Source organism: Microtus oregoni, unplaced genomic scaffold, assembly GCF_018167655.1.
Source record: "Microtus oregoni isolate MIOR12 unplaced genomic scaffold, Mior012 000007F_ref0000211, whole genome shotgun sequence".
NCBI lineage: Eukaryota > Metazoa > Chordata > Mammalia > Rodentia > Cricetidae > Microtus > Microtus oregoni.
The window spans coordinates 12,588,111-12,611,733 of record NW_024543066.1 but is presented as its reverse complement, the minus strand read 5'-3'; the positions used below and the strand labels follow the sequence as shown (position 1 = coordinate 12,611,733).

The 23,623-nt window shown below is 44.4% G+C and overlaps 1 protein-coding gene across 8 annotated transcripts in view; it reads left to right on the top strand.

Moving 5' to 3' along the window:
• Ascc1 (activating signal cointegrator 1 complex subunit 1) overlaps positions 1 to 23,623 on the top strand; it is a 91,637-nt gene that overhangs the window by 8,255 nt on the left and 59,759 nt on the right. For all 8 annotated transcript variants that reach the window (XM_041655698.1, XM_041655697.1, XM_041655696.1 and 5 more), the window contains one exon: positions 1,047 to 1,225. In XM_041655698.1, coding sequence (XP_041511632.1) covers positions 1,047 to 1,225 — 179 coding nt within the window. The remainder of the gene's footprint in view (positions 1 to 1,046; positions 1,226 to 23,623) is intronic.

Sequence of the window (23,623 nt, the reverse complement as noted above, 5' to 3'; positions counted from 1 at the left end):
ACTCTGTAGACCAGGCTGGCCTCAAACTCACAAAGATCTGCCTGTCTCTGCCTCCTGAGTGCTGGGATTAAAGGCATGCACCTCCACCACACGGCACGCTTAGTTCTTCTTACTTATTTATTTTTTACAGATGTGCAGAAACACACCCAGCCTTCACATTTTTTAAATTATATTTATTTAGTGTGTGTGTGTGTGTGTGTGTGTGTGTGTGTCTGTGTGTGGGTACATAGTGCCATGACACATGTATGGAGGTCAGAGGACATTGTACAGGAGTTGGTTCTCTCCTTCCAGTAGGTGGGTTCTGGGGATTGAACTTAGGTTGTCAGGCTTGACAACAGTAAGTGCCTTTATCCATTGAACCATCTCACTGATCACTCCCCAATCCCCTCTCTTTTTAGTCAGGGTACCCAGACTGGCCTTAAATTCATTACGTAGGTGAGGCTGGCCTTGAACTCCTGATCCTTACGTCACTATCTCCCAAATGCTTGGGTTGCAGTCCTGGCTCAGATACTTGAGCAAGAGAGAGAGAGAGACAGAGACAGAGACAGAGAGACAGAGAAGTGAGCGTGTTCATATGTGTGCGTGTTGTTCACACGTTCCTTTAGCTATGCATGCATCTCTGCATGTGGAAACCAGAGGTTGTTATTAAGTGTCTTTCTTTCTCAGCTGATTTCCATCTTAATTATTTATCTGTGTGTTTATTTTAGAGATAGGGTCTCTCACTGATCCTGGAACTTGCTGATTTGGCTAAACCCTGGCCAACGAGCCCCAGGGTCTGTCTATTTCCACCTCCTAAACACTGGAGTTACAGATGTGCTCTCCACATCTGGGAGCCAAACTCAGGTCTTAGTGTTTGTGCTGTAAGCCCGTTTCTGACCTTCCCACCCCCAGATACTTTATTTTCAAATTTATTCTGTTGACATCGATTTCACTAGCAGTTTTCTTCGCCTTGGTGATCCCTAGAGATAGTAATATCAGATGACGTCTACCTGTCAAGCACTTGTGGGTTCTTGAGCCTCTTAATGTTTTCTTTCCTTTGCTTGCAGTGATTACTGGTCAGCATCGAAATGGCGTGATTTCAGCCCGAACTCGGATTGACGTTCTTCTGGACACGTTTAGAAGGAAGCAGCCCTTCACTCACTTCCTGTCCTTTTTCCTCAATGAAGTTGAAGTGCAGGAAAGATTTCTAAAGTTCCAGGAGGAAGTGCTGGAGAAGTGCTCCATGGTAAGTAGAAAACAAAATCAAATTTTCTTAAACAGCACGAAATGGTTCATAATTCAAACAGGAATATAGACATACCTCCCCATAGGTTTTGATATAAGATGTGGAGCATTGCTCTAAAGATTTATCTTTCTCTGTCTGTCTGTTTGTCTGTCTATCTGTCTATTTATTTATATGTATGTGTGTGTGTGTGCATGCATGAGTGTGTGTGTGTGTGGTCTACCCGCCCATGTAGAGGTAGATGTCTTCCCTCTCTCCTGTTCTCCACCTTCTATTTTGAGACATGGTCTGTCATTGAACCTACAGCTTGCCATTTGGCAGTGCTGGCTGGTCAGCTACCTCCTGGGATCCTTCTGTCGCTGCACCCACCCCCCCATACTGAAGATATAGATATCTGCCACAGCACCTAGCTTTTATGTGGGTGCTGGGAATCTGAAACTGGATCCTCTTGCTTGTGCAGTAAGCACTTTACCTACTGAGCCATCTCCCCAGTCCTCTAGTCTTTTTAATTTCCAGTTATTTTGTGTATACACGAGTTTTGCCTACATGTAGTCTGTGTGCTGTGTGTTGCTTGGTGTCTGAAGAGGCCAGAAAAGGACATGGGATCTTCTGGGATTGGATTGCTATGCAGCTGAGGATGACTTTGAACTCTGATTCTTTCTGCCAGCACTTCCCAGGTGCTAGAATTGCAGATGTGTACCATCATGCCTGCAGAGAAGGCTGTTCCTGTGTGTACAGTGTTCCATACCACCGTGCCTTTTGGGTGGCAGGATGAAGGAAGTACCATTATCTTCTGATCTTCTGCCTCTAGGCAGTTGTGTGGTAAAGACAAATTGGTGTGTAGAATTGTAGGGCTGGAGAGATGACTCAAAGGTGAAGAGTACCTTTGATATCCAATAACTCCAGTTCCAAGGGATGTAATGTCCTCTTCTGACCTCTGTGGGCAACAGGTATACATGCAGTACCCACACACTTATACACATAAAAAAAGAAAATAAATCTGCCTCCATAATGGTTATATAACAGTGAATTTTTTTTTGTTTGTTTTTTTGAGACAGGGTCTCTCTATAGTTTTGGAGCCTGTCCTGGAACTAGCTCTTGTAGACCATGCCAGCCTCAGAGATCTATCTTCCTCTGCCTCTCGAGTGCTGGGATTAAAGGCATGCACCACCACCGCCCGGTAGTAACAGTGAAATTCTTGTGACTAGGATAACAGATGAATAAACTTTAGCCAGGCATGGTGGTGCACGCTTGAAATCTGAGCATTCCAGGCTGAGGCAAGAGAATCTAGAGTTCAAGGTCAGTCTAGGATAAACAGTCATTTATTATTACAACACAGGAGTTCCCACAACACTTTTTTTTTTTTCCGGTTTTTCAAGACAGAATTTCTCTGTAGCTATGGATCCAGTCCTGGATCTAGCTCTTGTAGACCAGCTGGCCTTGAACTCACAGAGATCCGCCTGACTCTGCCTCCCCCCCACTTTTTTTTTTTTTAAAGATTTACTTATTATGTACACAGTGTTCTGTCTCCAGGCCAGAAGAGGGCACCAGATCTCATTATAGATGGTTGTGAGCCACCATATTGCAGCTGGGAATTGAACCAGGACCTCTGGAAGAGCAACCAGAGCTCTTAACTGCTGAGCAATCTGTCCAGCCCCCAGTAGTGAGACTTTTTAAAAAACAAAAGCAAAAGCAGAGTTAGAAAACAAAAGGAATAAAGTCATGAAGCAATTACAGATCCCATAGCACTCAGGAGGCTGAGAGTGGGAGGAGCTTGAGTTTGAGGCTGGCTGAGCTAAAGAGCAAGACCCTGTCCAAAAAAAACAAATAAAAAAACCAAGCCACGTTGGTGTATGTGTGATTTTATATTCTGCTTTGTTTGGAACAGCAGTCTATACATATTGTCATTGGACAAAGCCCTCAAATTTTCTACTGTTCTTTGGAGATCAAATATGAAATGACAACAGTCAAGGCTAAAGTGACATAACAGATTTCAAATGATGTTTTCTGTTTTCTCTGCCTTCCCCCATGTCCTTCCTTTCTTCTATGATAGGAGCTTTGTCTCTGTTGCCCAGGCCAGGCTATTCTGAAACTCGCAGTCTCCTGCTTCAGCCTGTTGTGCAGTTGAGATGACAAGATGTGACATCATACTTGGCTCAGATAACTTAGTTTTTTGAATGCTACTTAGTATTCCATCTAACACAGTCTTTATTTTCCTGTTTTTCATTATCGTAATGATGCTGAAGTGAGTAGTCTGATTTGTTTCTTACTTGAATTCTTAGAAGTGGAAAAGGAGTGTGTGTATTTGAGTCTTTTCATGTAGTTATCCAAATCATCTTCAAGAAATTTATGTATTCGAAAGCAAAATTTTCTTTAGGTGGTTTCCCTGCTTTTGCTAATCCTAGATGTTCTTCTGTGTTGTTTTTGTCATAGGGAGGGATAAAAGAGGCAGAAGTTCCGCTTCCAGCCTCTTCTTTATAGAGTGTGCTCCAGAGGACACCCAGGCCGTGTGATGGAGTGTGATGCTGTGCAGGAAGGGCTTTGTTAGGTTGTAGTATTTTCAGGTCGCTTGTCTCTTAAGCACTTGCAGGTTCTGCATATAGGTCACATTTTAAATAGCTTTGTCAGGGCAAGGTATAAGCACAGCTATAAAGAAGCTTAAAGAGATACCGAATGTGTTCCATACACCAGATGGTGTAGCCTAACACTCACCGTAGCAGTAATTCTCTCAACCAGGTTTTCTGAAACATCTCCCAGAGGCTGGTGAGGGAGAGGGTGGGGGAAAGGTGCACGATAAACCAGCCTGACAAACTCATAGTCAAATGCTTGCTTAAATGATGGAATGAGATGACTTACTAGCACAGTAGTCCTCTGTCTTCCACATGTGTGCTGTGGCCTGGGGCCTACGCACACGCACTAAACAGGGTGTGGTGGGTTGCAGGAGGGCAGATAAGAATGGACCATACCCCCTAAAGAAAACTGACTCTCCCTCCCCTGGCAGCCAGCAGCAGTCAGTAACCTCTAAGCTTCCTCTTTGTTGGACTGTTCCCTGCTTGACCTTGTGCAGGTCTTTTGCAGGCAGCCTTAGCTGCTGTGGGCTAATGAGTGATTAGCTATCTATGTTCAGAGATGCTGTTTGCCTCTGGACCTTTTCGTCTCTTTTCTTTTGAAAGATTTATCTATTTCTAATTTTATGTGTATGAGGGTTTTGCCTGTATGTAAGTGTACCACGTGTGCAGTGCCTGTGGAGGCCAGAGGAGGAGGATGGATCCCTAGGGACTGGAGTTATTATTGGATATCGCTAGCCACCATGTGGGTGCTTAGAACTGAACTTGAATCTTCTGCAAGTGTAGCCAATGCTCTTAATTGCTGAGCTATCTTTCCAGCCCCTGGACCTTTAGCTCTTTGAATCTTCCCCTCCTTCTTTCTCTTTTCTGAGCTTGAGAGATTTTTGTTTGTTTGGTTTTAGTTTTCAAGACAGGGTTTCTCTGTGTAACAGCTCTGGTTATCCTGGAACTTGTTTTGTAGACCAGGCTGGCCTCGAATTCAGAGATCTGCTTGCCCCTGCCTTCCAAGTGCTGGAATTAAAGGTGTGTGCCACCACCATCCAGCATAGTTTTTTTTTCTTTCTTTTGTTCTTGAGAGATTTTTTTTTTTTTTAACGTAGACTGTCTACTTAAAAGTTCCAAGTTTAAAATGTTCTTTACGGGGGCTGGAGAGATGGCTCAGAGGTTAAGAGCATTGCCTGCTCTTCTAAAGGTCCTGAGTTCAATTCCCAGCAACCACATGGTGGCTCACAACCATCTGTAATGGGGTCTGTTGCCCTCTTCTGGCCTGCAGACATACAGACAGAATATTGTATACATAATAAATAAATATTTAAAAAAAATAAAATGTTCTTTACATAGTTTGTCAGGATGGAAGGATTAAAAATTATAATTATACTCAGAACTATCTTACAGTGAAATTAGCTTTGGAGCTTAAATTGTTTATTTTGGAGCTCTGGTCTCTAAAATGCAGGTTCCTGTGACTGTCATCACTGTTCAGATCTAGAGCAGGCTCATGACCGCAGGCAGCCTTTTCAGAGCTGCCCTTCCTATCCTAGCGGTGTTCATTTCTGTCTTCCTGGGCATGTCATATTCATGGACTCACACTGATAGGCTGTTTGCACAGGCCTCTTTCACTTAGGGTAATGTTTGAGCTTCACCCATGCTATGTATTGTAGCATGAGTAATAAAAATCCAGAGACAGATATTGGGTTTAATCTGAAGATCAGAAAAGCAAAGCAGTCAACCACTAGAGAGCTTTTACCTCAACAAAATCTTCAGAATGAAAGAGGTCGAGTCCCTGTCTCATCCCGCTTTATGTTTCTCTCCAGTGCTGGGATTAAAGGCATGCACCATCACTGCCCCGCCTCTATGGCTAGCTAGTGTGGCTGCTGGGATTAAAGGTGTGGCCACCACTGCCTGGCCTGTAAAGCTGACTAGTGTGGTTGGCTTTGCACTCCAATCTTCAGAATATTTGTGCTTTATAGTAAAATATCACTGTAGTATATATTTATAGTCCACTTCTCATTTTTCCTGAGCTGGGTTCTGCTTCATGGGTGCGGTACAGTTTTCTTTACTTGTCTGTTCGTTACTGCACGTCCTTTGGACTTTTCCAGTTTCTGGCAATTATGAATGGAATGCTATGGACAATTTTGTAGTAGTTTTTATATAAACATAAGTTTTCATTTTCTTACAATAAATACCCAGGAGGGAGATTCCTAGTATGTGTTGTAGTCATATGTTTTAACTTTATAAAAATGTTACCAGGGCCGGGTGGTGGTGGTGCCTGCCTTTAATCCCAGCACTCAGGAGGCAGAGACAGGTGGGTCTCTGTGTGTTCGAGGCCATCCTGGTCTACAAGAGCTAGTTCCAGGACAGGCTCCAAAGCTACAGAGAAATCCTGTCTAGAAAAACCAAAACCAAAACAAAAACGAAAACAAAAAAAAATGTTACCAGGACTGGTGAGATGGCTCAGCCGGTAAAGCGTTTGCTGTGCATGCCGACAACCTCAGTTTGGTTTCTGGAGCCCATGTGAACTGGGAGGAGCAAACTGCGTTCACAGAATTGTCTTTTCACCCCCGCATGAGTGCTGTAGCTAGCACACATGCCCCACCTACTCAAAGTCACATACACACTCACACACCCCTCACCAGACACACACCCACACACTGTGCACACACACCCCTCACCAGACCCACATACTGCATACACTCACCTCACCAGACCCACACACTGCACACAATTATACACCCCTCACAAGACCCACACTGCACACACACACCTCACCAGACACACACACTGCACACACTCATACACCCCTCATCAGACCCACACTACACACACACACACCTCTCACCAGACATACTCACATACCCCTCACCAGCCCCACACAATGCACACAATTATACACCCCTCACCACACCCACATTGCACACAATTATACACCCCTCACCAGACCTACACTGCACACACTCATACCTCACCAGACCCACACACTGCACACACTCACACATCCCTCACCAGACCCACACACTGCACACAATTATACATCCCTCACCAGACCCACACTGCACACACACACCTCACCAGGCACACACACTGCACACACTCATACACCCCTCACCAGACCCACATACTGCACACACTTATACACTCCTTACCAGACACACACACTCACACACTGCACACACTCACACACTGCACACACTCACACATACCCCTTACCACACACACACACACACACACACACACACACACACACATACTTCTTCTCCTTCTCCTAATAATTTTTTTTAATTTGGAGATTGCCAAGCAGTTCTTAGGGTGCCTGTGCCAGTTTGCATTTCCACACGCCACATATGGTAATTCTAGTTGTTCTGTGTCTGTGTCAGCGTTTGTATTGCCGCTGTTTTCTTATTTTGTGGTGCTGGGAAAGAAACATGGGGTCTTATGTAAGCACTCTACTGCTGAGCTATATTCCCAGCCCTCTTTTCACTATCTTTTAGCCATTTTAATAGTTATGGGGTAGCGTTTCAATATAGTTTTAATTTCCATTTCTCTAATGACTGAACGATATTTAATTATACTCAACTTTGTGTTTTCATTCATTGTTATATTTTCTTTGGTGAGTTACCTTTTCATGTTTTTGCCCATTTTAAAATTGGTTGTTTTCAGGACTAGAAAGATGGCTCAGAAGTTAATAAAAGCACTTGGAGCTCTTACAGAGAACCTGAATTCAGGTCCCCACATTCACATGGTGACTCGCAATCATCTGTAACTGCAGTGCCAGGGGATCTGACACCTGTTCTGACCTCTCAGGGCACCTGTATACTTGTGCTGCACATATGCATAATATACATACCCAGATGATATTTCCCAAATCAAGCTAACTTCTACACCCAGATACGCATAAAATAAAATAAGAGATTTTTAGAAGTCTTTAAAACTGGATTGTTGCTGGGTGTAGTGACATGCACCATTCAGAAGGCAGAGATAGGTGGTGCATCTCTGGGTTCGAGGCCAGCCTGGTCTAATAGCAAGGTGCAGGCTATCTAGGGCTTTGTAGTGAGACTGTGTCTCAAAAAAAGAAAAAGAAAAATTATCTTTTTTAAAAACTGTTGTATAAACACACATACACACACTTGCTTCTTTTTCATCCTGGATGCTAGTCCTTTTAAGAATGTATGATTTGCAGATGTTTTCTTCCAGTATGGAGTTTGTCTTTTTATTCTATTATCAATTGTTTTTTATGGAATAAATATATTTTGATGGTCCAGTTTATAATTTTTTTGTATTGTAGATCTTCTGATATCACAGTTAACGACTTTTCACATAGTTGTAAAATGTGAAACTACTGTGTCTTTTTAAAGATTTTATATGGTTTTATTTGTTTGCTTTTTTATTTTTAGCTATTTAGTTCAATTAATTTTAGTATAAGGTGTGAAGCTGGGCTGTAGCTGTGACTAGGTACTAAGGGTTTGCCTTGTATGTGCAAGGCCCCGATTTTCATTTTATTGCCTACCCCCACCCACTAAATGAAGGCAAATTATTTTTTTAAAAGATTTATTTATATTTATTTTATGTGTTGGTCTGTGTGCCATGTTCCTGAAGTGCCTGTAGAGGTCAGAAGAGGGCATTCCCTAGAACTGGAGTTGAAGACAGTTGTTAGTCATCATGTGGGTTCTGTAACCAAACCTGGCTGCTCTGCAAGATCAGCAGTCTCTTAACCACTGAGCTACCTCTCCAGGCTGCTCCCTTTTTATATGGATGTCCATGCTATGTTTTCTTAATTGTGTAATGAAGAGAGTAATAAAAACATCTGGGCCTGGCGGTAGTGGCACACACCTTTGATCCCAGCACTTGGAAGACGGAGGGAGGTGGAGCTTAGTGAGTTTGAGGCCAAACTGGTCTGCAAATCGAGCTCCAAACCAGCCAGGACTGTTACACAGAGAACCCTGTCTCGAAAAACAAAACAAAACAAAAAAAGGGGGGGGGGGAGGGGAAGATAAAATGCAACTGTGGTTAGTGTCCGTAGTTTCAGAGAGGCGGGCTGCTCTCTGATCCTGGAGTCCTTGCTTACACTTGTGCAAATGAACGTGTCTAACGGCCTGGTTGGGAGCTGTAGGAAGAGGGGGGTGAGTGAAAGAGCAGCGTGGTGCCTGGGCCATGGTGAATGTTTAATGAGTGTTAGCTGCGCTTCCATATTTCCTGTTGGCTAGGTTAAAGTTTGTCATTTAGAGTTAAGATCAGATGGTGTTGTGCTTGCCTAGCATGCTGGAAGCCTTGGGGTCAGCGCCTGATACTATATCAACAGGATACAGTGTATGCCTGTAATCCTGGCATTAGGATGTAAGGGCCCAGGTTATTCGCAGGTGCACAGAGACTATGGTCCAGCCTGGGAAACGTGAGACGCTCTCTGGAAAACAGAACAGATTAGGTGAAGGCAGTTTTGATAGTATAAATCTTTTTTTCTAAGTTCTCCCATCCCCCACCCCCCCGCCCCTTGAGACAGAGTTTTTCTATCTAGCTCTGGCTGTCCTGCAACTCATGTAGACCAGACTGGCCTCAAACTCACAGAGATCTACCTCTAAGTACTAGGATTCAAAAGCATGTGCTTCCATGCCCAGCTTTTTAAGCTCTTTTTAAAAAATGTATTTCTAGTTTTCTAAGACAGGATCTCATTAGCTTAGGCCTGACCTTGAGTTCAACATGCAACTGAGCTTTGATTGTTCTGCCTTTGCTTCTCAAATGCTGGGCTAACAGGCTTGTACCACCTGTACCACCATGACGGGCTCACAGGCGTGTACCACCTGTACCACCATGACGGGCTCACAGGCGTGTACCACCTGTACCACCATGACGGGCTCACAGGCGTGTACCACCTGTACCACCATGACGGGCTCACAGGCGTGTACCACCTGTACCACCATGACGGGCTCACAGGCGTGTACCACCTGTACCACCATGACGGGCTCACAGGCGTGTACCACCTGTACCACCATGACGGGCTCACAGGCGTGTACCACCTGTACCACCATGACGGGCTCACAGGCGTGTACCATCTGTGCCACCATACCTGGTCACAGTTAGGTTCCACCATGCGGGGCTCACAGGCAGGTGCCACTATGCGGGGCTCACAGGCAGGTGTCATTTTGTGGGGCTCACAGGCAGATACCACCATGCCTGACAAAATCTTTTCTTTATTCCGCCCTTCTCCCTTCCCACCTTTCCTCTTTTTCCCCTTTTCCTTTTGCTTCTGCTGCCCTGTTTATTGTTTTATGTTATTTTTCAAAAAGATTTATTTAGTGTATGTGTGAGAGAGAGGAAGAAAGGGAGGGAAGGGGAGAGTGAGAACATGTGTATGCACCGTGTATTTACTTGTGCCAGAAATTCTCTTTTAACTACTGGGCCTTCTCTCCTAATCCATTTATTTATTTAAAATTTTATGTTATTTTATGTGTATGGGTGTTTTGTCTACATGTATGTGTATATACCATATATGAATCTGGTACCAGCAAAGGCCAGAAGAGAGCATTGGATTCCCTAGAACTGGGGATACGGAGGGTTGTGAACTGCCTTGTGGATGCTTGAGATCAAACCTGGATCCTTTGGAAGAGCAGCCAGTGCTCTTAACTTCTGTGCCATCTCTCCAGCACCATCAGTCCCCTTATTTTGGCTTTTTAGATGGTCTCATGTATAGCATCGGCTGGCTTTGGCCCCTTAAGTCTCCTGCCTTGTAAGTGCTGGATCACAATAGGTGTGTGCCACCACTTCTAGGCATGTCCCGTTAAAGCTGGATTCAGGGTACTAAAGTGTGGTGAGATAGATATGTGTGTATAGAGTATTGGACATCAGGTGCTTTGTGCATCAGTGCTGAGAGTTATAAAATTGATTACTTAACAATGAGACTATGAGGGTGAATAGATTCACACTGTACAACTGTGAGGGACAGCCTGGACATCATAGAGATTATCCAACTCTTTGTTAATGACAAAATTGGCTTTAAGGGCTTAAACAAGGTTTATGTGTATGTCAGACACTCACATATGTGTTAGAGTGATGGAGGAAGGTCATTGGTTAAAAAAATAAAGAAACTGCTTGGCTGGCCATCATAGGTTAGAACACAGGTGGGTGGAGAAAACAGAACAGAATGCTGGGAGGAAGAGGAAGTGAGCTCAGACTCGACAGCTCTCCTCTCGGAAGCAGAGACGCCTCAGAGAGACGACATGCTGCCCTCTCCCGGGCGGACGCACGCGATGAAGCTCAGACCCAGGATGGACGTAGGCTAGAATCTTCCCGGTAAGCGCACCTTGGGGTGCTACACACAGATGATTAGAAATGGGCTAAATTAATATGTGAGAATTAGCCTAGAAGAGGCTAGATAGAAATGGGCCAAGCAGTGTTTAAAAGAATACAGTGTCCGTGTAATTATTTCGGGGCATAAGCTAGCCAGGCGGCTGGGGTGCTGGGCACGCAGCCCCGCCGCCTCTATTACTACATTAGAGCATAGTTTTCATTTAACATTTCAAAGCAAGGTGATTTCTTTTTGCCTGTGAATGGAAGATGGGCTAGAAGTTCAAACGCACTGACCTGAGAGATGTGGTTCAAAGGCAGGACACTGAGTTGGCCTGGCAGTACGAGACACAAAAGAAGCAAATCCAGAAACACAAAGTGCCCAAGCATCAATTTTTACTGGCAGCGAGTTTGGTCAGTTTTGAAATGCTATGTTTTGTAAATACAAATGTAACTGAAGCTCAGTCCGTGTTGTTTTCAGTGTTATGCCTGCCTCCCGTGAGACAAGTGCATTGGGACTAGTCTGTCTGTGTGTGTCTGCATACCTTTTCATCTTCTTGCTTTTTTTTTTTTGGCTACTGGCATAGGCTGATAGGGAGCAAATACTGGAAAGATCACTTTAATTCTACCAGAATGAGATTGTCTGCTATGAGCATCATGCTGGCCTTAATCAGCCTGAATTACTTCCGTCCTGCTTTCAGGGAGACTTCATACCGACATAGCCGCCTTCCTGCTTTTAAACCATTCTCTGGGAGCAGCAGGGGAAGAGCACAGCATAAAAGAGGAAATAAGTGAGGGACTATCATCCCCGTTATGTGGGAGAGGCTTTCTGGTGCTCTCCATTCTGGCGTTAGAATGCAGTCATTTTCTAGTGGCAGTCTGCACGTGTGATCCCAGGTCAGGAGAATTCTGTCCGAGGAGCCTTGAGGACCTTGTACTTGTTCACTCAGGTAACAGCGTCTCCTCAGAGGCTAAACGACCTGCAGACCTGTGGTTTATTTTGGTTCCTCTTAAACTCACCTGAGATCTCTGATAGAGTTTCATTGTTATTAAAAGGGGTCGGGGTGGAATCAGTAGTGTGGTATCCACATCTTTAATCCCTGCCCTAGGGAGCCCGAGGCAGGTGGATCTCTGAGCTTAAGGCCAACCTGATCTATGTGGTAAGTTACAGGCCAGCCAGGGCTCAATGATGAGACTCTTACCTGGGGAAAAAGGTGTGGTGGGATGGTATAGGCATCCCGTTGTTTAAGACATAGGAAAATGGCTTTTTGATAGGGTCTTATTCTGCAGATTATATAAACCCATTATATATCTTAGATTGGCCTTAAATTTAAAGTGATCCTCTGCTTCAGCCTCCCAGGTGCTTAGATTGAAGGTGTGAACTAACGTGTCTGACATTAGTTTTCTATTTATATTAAAATTATCCTTATTTTTTCCTGTTTGTGATGGCATTTCAAAAAGTAGCCTTTTTGAAAATTACAGTTTTCTTTTTGTTTCAGTTTGTCACTATTATAGGGATAATTGATTTTTGTTTGTTGACATTGTATTATTGTGGAGGACTACAAGAACAAAGCACTAAAGCCTGGAGGGCTTACACAACACCAATTCATTTCTCTAGAACTGGAGCGTGGAAATCTGAACTAAATAAGTTGGTGGGATCGACTTCTTCAAAACCAATCTCTTGGGTTTGTAGATGGCCGTCTTCTGGCATCCTCACTCTTTGTGCTTCTGGGTCCTGATTATCTCTCTCGTGGGCTCAGATAGCAGGTTGGAGCCCATCCATATGACTTCATTTTTGCCTTAATATCTCAGCAGAGGATCTGTTACCAAATATATTCATACTAAGGTTCTCATGAAGCTCAGGCTGGGCTTGAGCTTGATACACAGCTGAGGATAATCATGAACTCATGTTCCTCCTGACTCCACCTCCTGAGTCCTGGAATAATAGGCGTGTGCTACCATTCTGAGCTTGAGAAGCCTCTTTCTGTCCTTTCATCACCCTTCCTTGAACTACTTCTGTCTCTTTGTTTGATGGCATGCTTGTCCTTGACCTCACCCTTCACTCTCCAAGGAAGTGAAATTTACTTTTAGCAGAGTGTTTCCTGAAATTACCTCCTTTGTACTCTCAGTTATATAAGAAATGTTATTTTGACTATAGACATTATCGCCATGGTCCCCTGTACTTCAGCTCCCTAAGCCCGAGTTTTTAATGTGGGATTTAGCTGCTCACAGACATCGATAAGGCATTTTTCATCTCTGTGATCTGCAGGTAAACGGCACCTTATTTTTTCAGTCTTTCCTTGCTCACATTATGAATCGTAAATGTCTTACTGTCTGGAAGTTGAAGAAGTATATTACAACCCTGTGTGTCTCTCAGTCATCGGTAGCTAGTGATGCCGCTGTAATTCCACTTTATCTCACAGCAGGGTCTGGTAGAAAGCACATCAGTAATGAAAAACAGTAATTCAGACTGTGTGTGGTGGAGCATTCTGAAGGCTTATAGATCTGCCTGCAGCAACCAGGGAGTTTTCAGGCTGCCTAGATAACCTGAGTCGGTTATAGCTCCCGAGACACGATTTTCATACTGTTTGAAGCTGCCGTTGGGCTGAAATGGCTGTTGTGTCTGGGTTCTCCTACTACTCCCCCAGTTAGGGTTATTATTTTTTTCTAGTAGGGTTATTCACTGAAGAAGAAAATTATATAAGAAAACTTTAACATATAATTTAGAATTCTTTATATATTAGGGAGGTTGGAAAATTTGCATTTATTTTATGAGATGATTTAGAATGATGATGTCCGTCTATAAGAAGATGTTGTTTAGGAAAGTGGGAAAGGGAGGTCCTTGCAGCTGTCACATATATCACAGTTTGGACGGAGGGCGGCAGTTGTGAAGCTGTGTTTCAGTTCATAGACTCTATTAAATGCTTACCGCGTGCATTATAGACACACCACATTGTAAATCTGCATTTCATAGTAATAGTGGACTCTGCCCTTAAAGATCCCACACCCTACTGGGGGGAAATAAGACTTTTAGTGGGTATCCAAAGGGGCATTCTGTAGCAATCAGAGAAGGCTTGCTAAGGTCAGTGACACAGAATTTTGAAGGGAGGGCAGGGTTTCTGCCAGGCCAATCTGGAGAAGATTTGGCCCTTTTGAGGTGTAAGGGGAGGATGAAGCGTTTCTTGAGACTGGAAAGTGCGTAGGCAGGAATGACGTAGGGTCCAAAGGGAAGATAAGTAGCTTTCAGGTTCTGAAGCATCTTAGTTTGTATTTCTCCTGTAAAGAACTAGTGTGGTGCATTTGCATTGTAGAAAAATAATTGTGAAGGTGGTATGGAGGATGCCGTGAGAACTAAGAGTTCAGTACCAGTCAGGAGTCTGTTAATACAGGCTCTTGAAGGAAGCTAGGGTTTCCAGCATGTGTGGATATATTCCAGCGATGTTTCATAGGCTTTCTCCAAAGTGGAGATAGTACTGGAGTCACAGTGTTGATGGGACGAGTAAATGCCTTCATTTTAGAGCGAACTACGGCTTGTAGATAGTGCTGCGTGTCAGGTGGTGCCTTATCAAATTAATACAGCAAATAGGACTTGGCGCTAGTTAAAAGGGTAGAGGTGAAGGAAAGAGTGGCCTCAGGTGGCTACTAAGGGGCTGGGAGTGTAGTTCGTTGGCCTAGTGCTCCCTGGCTCTGCTGAAGGGAGTGTATGGGAGGAGAAGCAAAGCAGAAGCTGAGATCTGCCTTGGACCAGGCTGCCCTGTCACTCGTCATCAGTGTCTGACTTTGGGAATTGGTGTTGGCTCTAGAATCATTGCTCACCAGTGCTTGTAAGCAGCTTTTGGAGACACAGTTAAGCCCTGAGGAACATAAGCTTGTCGTAATGGCTCTCACAGAAGCTAAGTGAGGAAGGGAGAGGCTCTTCTCTGTAGCGGGAGAAAATCTAAACAGTGCACGGGAAAGGCCGCATGAAGGCTGCTGCTTGGCTGTTCTTTCGTTATAAGAATTGCTTTACTTTTTCATTGTGTCTGAATAGAGAGAATTTATAAGCCAGAAGAATCAGTGTATACGACTTAACAAGGTTATTTCATTAATAACACATAGAGGCTCTCAAATGAAAGTCATTTTTCCCGAACACTCTAAAGGAATAAAGGGAATGACTCAGCAGAGCCTCATTTAGCTCCCAGCGCTGCTAGAACAGAGGACGTAGATGGCTTGTGTAGTGTTTCCTACTCGTGTAGGACGCAGAAGGCAGCCTGTGTTTGTTCCATGCTGCTGTGTGCCAGAGACTCCATATAAATGACCTGAGACGGAGGTGATAGCGGGCAGAGTTAGAACCTGAGTCTGGTTTGTTTGGTTGCAGAGCCAAACACTCATCACTCCGCCTTTTTTGGATAACTTCACATGTTAATGAAGTTTCTATCTTTTGCCCAGAAGTGCTTCGATGGGATTTTGCCATAGAATAATACCTGTGAGCAGAAGGACAGCCTCCATGTTTCCCTTTTCATTTGCACTGAGCACCAGGAAGTGAATTGGTGAGGCCTTCACAGATGCCTGATTTCTTAGCAGGTTCTTAGTTATGGGTTCCGTGTGAAATAAGGTATATGACCTTTGACTTAGCGGTAAGGTAGGCGATCTCTCCTATTTTATAGAAGGGGAAGCTGAAGCTTAGGAAAGTGACATGACTTGTCTGGCAACAGTGGGTTGCTAACAGAGTAGAGTTAGAACCTGAGACAATATTGTGGACCAAGGCACAAGCCTTTGTAACTCCTGGAGCTGCTAGCACATGGTGGACATGTGTGATTTGATGATTTGCTTTTGTTCCTGATAATCAGCATCTACTGTCAAGGTAGAACAGTGTTCAGATTCTCCTGAGTTCATTTCTTAGTCATCTTGTAATGAGCATGGCCTTGCAGGCCCAAGAGAGGCTTCCTGCCTGCTTGCTGGCTCTCTCCTGGATGCACCTGGGGAATAGCTTGTGTGATTTGAATGTTAAGAAAGAATGCTCCATGGAGGGGCGGGGCTAATCCATTGTACCCTTTTCAGGCCTTCCCCCCCAAGCTTGCCAGCTTGAGAGTTACATTGCCAGCATTTCCTGGAGTGCTAGACGAAAAATGAGATGGGCCTGAGGTGTGATCTGCGCACCTGTTGTCTGAATGACTTGCAACGCTGAGGCAGGATGGTGGCAAGTGCACGGCCTAGCAGGACTGTGTGTGGACTGAAGGACAGCCTGAGTAACTTAGCAAGATTCTGCCTCAAAATAAAAAAGGCCCGGGGATATAGTTCAGTGGTTGAACAGTTGCCTAGCTTGTGAGAGACCTTAAAGTCAGTTCCTAGGATCTAAAAGATAAAGCGAAGTTGGTGAAACCCTGTGACGATGGTGTGACGGCCAGTGGTAAACTACAGCAGCAGCTGCGGGCAGAGTTAAGGCTGTGGCCTGGGGCTCTGAACCCGACTCAGCCTTAACAGAAGGCTGCTTTAGATTTGCTTTGTGAGACTCTGCTTAATACATAAAGAAACTGAGGCTCAGAGATATGACTTTGCCATATTGTCATCCAGACAAAACTGCCCCAGGAAATTCCTGTTACTTCACCCTCTGCTTGCCTCTCTTGGGTGGAAGGTCAATACCGTTAGAATTGTCAGGCGCCAGCCTGGGTGGCCAACCTAATGGAGCAGAACAGTTCCAGCTCCAAATAATGGCAGACTTGGAGCAGAGCCCGGCGTAATTAAACCCTGGAGTAAAGGACTTGATGTTGGTCTTGATTTGTTTCAATGAACAGACTTGAGGTAGGAGTATATATTCCGAGCAAAGAGAAGCAATGGCCCTAGAGATTTATACCACTGTCTTTAAGGTTGTTTGATCTTATATTTAATTTGGACAATTCTGTAAAAATATGGTTGGGTTATTTTAATTTATTTGTATATTTATTTTGGTAGATGACAGTGTTAAGCAGGGTAAAATTTGATGTTTCTCTGCTCATTAAAAGACTTCCCAGTAAGTCTTTATGGATTTCCAGTAGAGTTAAAGACAGGATGACCTCATGACTCAAAATCCCCTAAAGACTTGGGTTCGTGTAACCTTGAGATATTCCATTGTTCTATGTTCTCTTCACTTCATCTATTTAGTTTCCAGTAGTCAGTGTTTCCTTAGCAAGTAAACCTGAGCTGATAAAGGGGTGGTCTCTTAGAGGGGAAGGTGAGGTTAGTCGGTTGGCTTTTGTTGCCATGACACAGTATTTGATGAAAACAATGTAATGGGGCTGTTGAGATGGCTCAGTGGGTCAGGGCACTTGCTCTCAAGTCTGCCAAATCGAGTTCAAGCCCTGGAACCCACATGGTGGAAGGAAACAGCTGTTTTCCCAGAGGTTGCCCTCTGACCCCTCCACATGTGTGCTGTGGCTTGAACATGTGTGCATGTATGTATATACATACACAGAGAGACTGTAATAACTTAAATAATAAGTAAAATTTTTAAAAATGAACAGGAAGGGGAGGATTTCTTTTGTTTTTTTCAGAGGTATCAGCCCCTGGTAGTCTTGCCCATCCTTGTGGGCTTGAGGGGGGAGGCTGGGCTGGGGTATGTGGGATGACGACAACAATGCTACTGAACGCTGGGCTGCGTAGTCTCAGGCAGCCTGGACTGTCCTGAAGCCCTGTCTCAAAAAAGATAAGAGAAAAAGTATTCAGAATTTGTAAATCTTCCCTCAACCCCACCCAAAAGTGTAATAAAAAAAACAGATATGTATTTTTTAGTTGGTTTGAACTTGTGTTCATTTTCCCCCACCCCAGTATGTGGTGTTGTTGTGAGACAAGCTACAGTTTGGTGCATGTTAAGGATACATTATACTACTGAGGTGCACCCCTGGCCCCTTTCATTCATCTTCAGCTTTAGTTTTTTCCCTTTTAAATTCTCGTTAATTTGTTCTTTAGTATGTATGCCATCAAGATACTTCCAAAAGTCAAAACTATATAAAGAATCATGCCAGGTGTGGTGGCACACACCTGTAATCCCAGCACTTGAGAGGCAGAGGCAGGTGGATCTCTGAGTTCAAGGCCAGCCTGGTCTAGCGATGCCAGGACTGTTTACACAGAGAAACCCTTTCTCAATAAACCAAAACCAAAACCACCCAAACAAGCAAAAACTATGTTTTAAGTATCCATTTCCAGGACTAGAATCCCTGGGTGTATTGCTCTGCTTGGGCCAGTGTCACAGGGTACAGCAGACGCAGACAGAGAGTTTTCTTTTCTCACAGCTGTGGAATCTGGATGATGAAAACCCAGGTGCGAGCAGAGCTGAGCCTGGCGCAATGTCTTACTAAGATGGCAGATGATTTTCTCTCTGTGTCTTCCTTATTTTCCTTTCTTGTATAAGGATACCAGCTGTATTGGATTTGAACTCCACCCAGTGACATGAGTTCATTTTCTCTGCTTCAAGGCCCCTTCTCTAAACATAGTTCCACTGGGAGTGAACATTTTGACACAAGGATGGGGGTGGACTGGGTGGGGCTGATACATTTCAGTCTAAAACCTTGACCCCCCCCCCCCCCACCTTTTCAAGCCTGGGCATCGAGGCTGCCACTGAACTCTTGATCCTGCTGTCTTTGCCCCCAAGTGCGGGGTTATAGGGCGTTTGCGTTTCACTCACGCCGTGGAAGCGCTCACGTCCCCACAGCCTGTCCTACACGTGTGTGGTCGGGCTTTTGAACTGTCACTTGATGGGTGAGAGGAAGTATTCAGTATAGTTTTAATTGGCATTTGTTTTTCTCAGTTTATAACGACAAAAATCTGTTTGTCATTAATGACCTGAAATTCTGTAAGACATGCTGGTATAGCCAGATGGAATGGAAATACAGGGCATCAGTGGCTCTGCTGCCAACCTGGGCAGAGGCTATGTGTGACTGAAGGATTCTCATGCTGGCAGTTCTAGTCTCAAGGGACTCAGTATCCTATCTCCATGGAAACTAGTCTGACACAGGGATGGGGCCTGGGGATCACCCATGAACATCACTGAGAGATACTTGCAATGATACTACAAACAACCGTAGGTGCCCTCCCCTGTCCCCGGCGCAGAGCTGCTGCCTGAGTGCCCCCCTGCCCCAAAGATAGAAGAAATGGAATGAAATGTATGGATGGACAGAAGCTTCCCCAGGGAAGAGCCTCCAGCCCTGAACTCTGCCAAGACCCTGGGGCGACATGTGACTGCCAGACGGCGGTGCTTTTGTGGGCAGGGAGACTATACCTCCTCTTAGATTCCCTTCCATCCCAGTTTGGCAAAAGTCTTGGCTCTTGAGCTCTTGAAGGAGAAAAATTCATACCAGGTACCAGTAGAGTGATCGTCAGGCAGGTTTTATTTTTAGCAGGCTAGTAGGCAGAAACAAATTTCCATTACCAGAGGCTGCATATAGTATCCTCCTTAGTCCTGGAATGGTCTGTTTTAGAAGCTGCCATTATAGTCGGCTACAGCTAGATGCAGGGATATGTGAAAAGGTGAACCTGCTCATAAAGCTGGGCCATTTCCTGGGGGAAGTGGAAGGATACTGGTGCATTTGTATGCTCCTTTGCGGGTGGATAGGGCATGGTGGGAGCTGGCTTAGAGCCCACTGAGGCCGGCTTTGTTTTTCTCAGAGCCCAGTTTTTTTTTTTTTTTTTTATCTGTTTAGCTTGGGTCTCTACCCATATATAAATCTTACTTATCTTCCTCAGTGCCCCTGGCCTCATAGTTTTAACTTTCCCCTTTGTTTTAAGCACAACAGTGATGCCCTGTGTTGCTGGAATGGGTGTTGCTCCTGCCAGGGAGGAGACTGGAGAAAGGTGAGACGGCTGGAGGGCAGGCTATTTGTTGCTGCCCTGTTGCAAAGGCCTGACCCTCCCCTTGCTAGAGCCACCACCTCCTCCTCAGTTCCCTTTCTCCAGAAGCCAACTCTCTTACATCAGTTTCTGCCTCCCTCCACCCCTTTCTTTCCCCAAGTCAAATTGTGTTTGACTTTCCATATGCAACCAGGGTATTTAAATCACTCAGGAATGGACAGACAGTGGTTTACAGTGTACAGCTGTCAAACTTGAAACTTCTTCGTGTGTGTTTAGGTTAAAAGGAAACTCCCGTTCCTGAAACTTGAAAAGATAGTTCAGTGAGCTCAACCTGAACTCTAGGGGGATTTCTGTCCATTAGATAAAAGTCAGCATTCCTCAGCAACTTGCGAAACTGGTTCTTATCTACCAGAAGGAGTAATTTCTCTTCCCTCTGTCAGAGGGACATATGACTGCCTGTGGCAAGTATCAACACCGCCAAAACCCACGCTGCTCTCCAGACTCCCTCAACATCACAAGTACCTGTTACACATTTCAAATCTATGCTTGTATCCTGCCCTTCTCACTTCCGCCTCTACCCTAAACTCCTTCCAGATCACAGGATTCCCAGCCCCTAGCTACGCATTCTTCTTATTATCCTGCTATTCTTGATAATGTTGGCTGCTTTCTGTGCCCTGCTCCTGCTTCTCTGACTATGTTTTCTCTATTCTCTGCCCCTGCTATGCTCCCCTCTCTCACAGATAGCACTGGCCAGGTCCAACCTGCTGGTCATGTTTAGTCTACTACTTTCTCTCTCTGCTCTGGACTCTTCCAGATGCCTCTGGCTGTTCTCTCTCTCATATCTACAATAAAGCCCTTCCCCTAACTACACCACGGAGTGGTCATGTCATCAGTCTATACAGTATGGACTATCAAAATCAGAACCGCTGGATAAAATCTGTGATCTTTATTATCTGATGCTCTGATGATCTGAATAGGGAGAGTTAGAGGGACAGTTGACAGTTTCATTAATGATGTTGTTTAATAGTTTTTCATGAGCTGATTGTGGCTTTCAGTTATGAGGTGGTGAGAGTAAAACTGCTACCCTGAAGTCCAAAGGTCTGGGAAAGGAACCACTGTTCTTTTCAGGGACACCTCCTCAATGATGTCACTGCCAAGTTCAGATCACCCAACATACTGGCAGTTCTGGGTGATCAGGTCCCAATGTGGTAGTCTTAGTTAGGGTTTCTATTGCTGTGAAGAGACACCATGACCGTGGCAACTCTTACAAGGACGTCATTTAGTTGGGTCTGGCTTACACTTCAGAGGTTTAGTCCATTATCTTCATGGCAGGCAGTGTGTAGGCAGACATGGTGCTGAAGAAGAAGCTAAGATTTCTACATCTTGATCCTCAGGCAGCAGAAGCAGCTGTGCCCACACTGGGCATGGCTTGAGCGTACATGAGACCTCAAAGCCTGTCTCCACAGTGACATACTTCCTCTAACAAGGCCACATCTCCTAGTAGTGCTACTCTCTATGGGCCAAGTATTCAAACACATAAGTCTGTGGGGACCGTTCCTATTTAAACCACCACAGGGTTTCTTGTTTTAAAGGAGTGGGGATGGATGGGAGGGCATAAAGTTTGAATTTTCCCTTCCCACAAGGTTTCTGCTTAGGTGGCTTCATTTATCAGGGACAGGGAAATCCTCCTGGGAGCCAAGAGGAGTCTGAAAGCCAACGGAAAGATGTTTTCTCAGTATCAATCCAGCTGGGAAGCATTCTGTTAGTGACACATGCTCCTTCCCCCTAAATATAACTAAATGTTACATGTGCTAGCAACATAGCTTTAAAAAAAAGTAAAACAAAATTATGCATTTTTATAACACTTGATAAAAATAGTCAGATGTGTACACACACACACACACATGCACGCACGCACGCACGCACGCACGCACTATTAGTTTTCTGACATTTTTATCCTCCTGTGCCTGGTCTGCTTTTTCATCTCCATTGTCAGTAGGGCTGTTCACATCTTGCTAGCATCTGCTTTTCCCCCTTTCCCTCTGGCTTTCTGCTCCATTTTTTTTTGCAGGGCATTCCAGGCTTGCTTCTGGTTTGGGGAGCAGGTTTACAGACAACTTTGCAGATTGTCATTGCCCTGGCTTCTCTCCTCTAGCATCCTTTTTGATGTTTCTTTTGGTTATAGCACAACAGTGGTGGGATGTATGCCCTGAATGTGGGGGTGCCGGGTTGTCAGGGGTGGTTCTCGCGTCTTCATACTGCTCCTCTTATTTTAATGAGTGCAATTGCATGCCATTGTCTATTTGGGAGTGGGTTTGTGTGTTTGTGTAGGTGCACATAGTATCTGCCTTTTGTCTATCCAATGGGATGCTTCTCTAAGGTTTTTGAAGATTCATTTTTATTTATTGGTGAATATATACATGTCTGTGTGTGCACGTGCATTCATGTGGAGTCCTAAAGAGGGTGTTGGGTGTCCCTTTGCATCCTCTCTGCCTATGCCTCTGAACAGGATCAGTGCCTCTGAACGGGACCTTTTTTCTTTTCTTTCTGGTTTTCCAAGACAGGATTTCTCTGTGTAACAGACCTGGAATTTGCTTTGTAGGCCAGGCCAGTGTTGAACTCACTGAGATCCGCCTGCCTCTGCCTCCCAATTGCTGGGATTAAAGGAGTAAGCCACCACTTCCCGGCCTGAAACAGGATCTTTTTCTGAACCTGGCACTTGATTCTTTGCTAGGCTAAAAGTAAATCTCAGCGATCCTCCTGTTTCTTTCTCCCTTGAAATTGGGGTTGGTTGCAAATGTTTGTAGGAAATGCCTGACTTGTTACTAGGGAGAGTCCCCAATTATATTTGTGGTAGAGTTGTGCACACTGCAGTCACAAAGGGAGCATCACATGCCTTTCCTAATATAGCAGGTGTCTCTCTGGGTTAAAACAATTGGCATGGCATGTCCTGCACTTAGCCTTCCTTGACAGTTTAGAGATAATTGTTGCTTTTACTTTGAGACATTTTTACTGTGAAGCCCAGGCTGACCTTAAACTCACAGCCCTCTTGCCTCAGCATCTCCAGTGAGTGCTAGCTCTGCAGGCAATGTCACCACACCCTCTTTTAAAGCTGTTTGTTCCTTAGAATCACCTCCTTAAATTAAATGAGGCAATTCAGGTTGATGGGTAGAATAATAAAACTCCTTCATCAGATACAAAAATAGCTCAGGCTCCATTAACACCTAGAAAATGGGTAATCTATTAACTACTATTTCCAAGGCAAAAATGAGGCAGTGTGTGCTAGCAAACCAAGAACTGGGTACAAGCTATGTGTGGTAAATGTGTTTCTTTTGGGTGCCTTATTAGGTGAGGGATCCAATTATGGATCTTAAAATTCAAAGCTAGAAATCCTCATGCTTGGCTCCTACGTAGAAGAGAGTCTCATTTTTGTTTTTCATTTACAGAATAAGGTTAGTGAAATATGACAATTACCAATAGTTAGTGGTATAAATTGCCTTTATGATACACTGGACATGGTCAGCTTTGAAGACATTATGCTAAATGAAGAAAGCCAGTCACTGAAGTTTTCTTTTGAATGATTTCTTTTTAAAAATAATATTTATTTATTATGTATATAGTATTCTGATTTCTTATATGCCTACAGGCCAGAAGAGTGCACCAGACCTCACTGTAGATGGTTGTGAGCCACAATGTGGTTGCTGGGAATTGAACTCAGGACCTTTGGAAGAGCAGGTAATGCTCTTAACTGCTGAGCCAT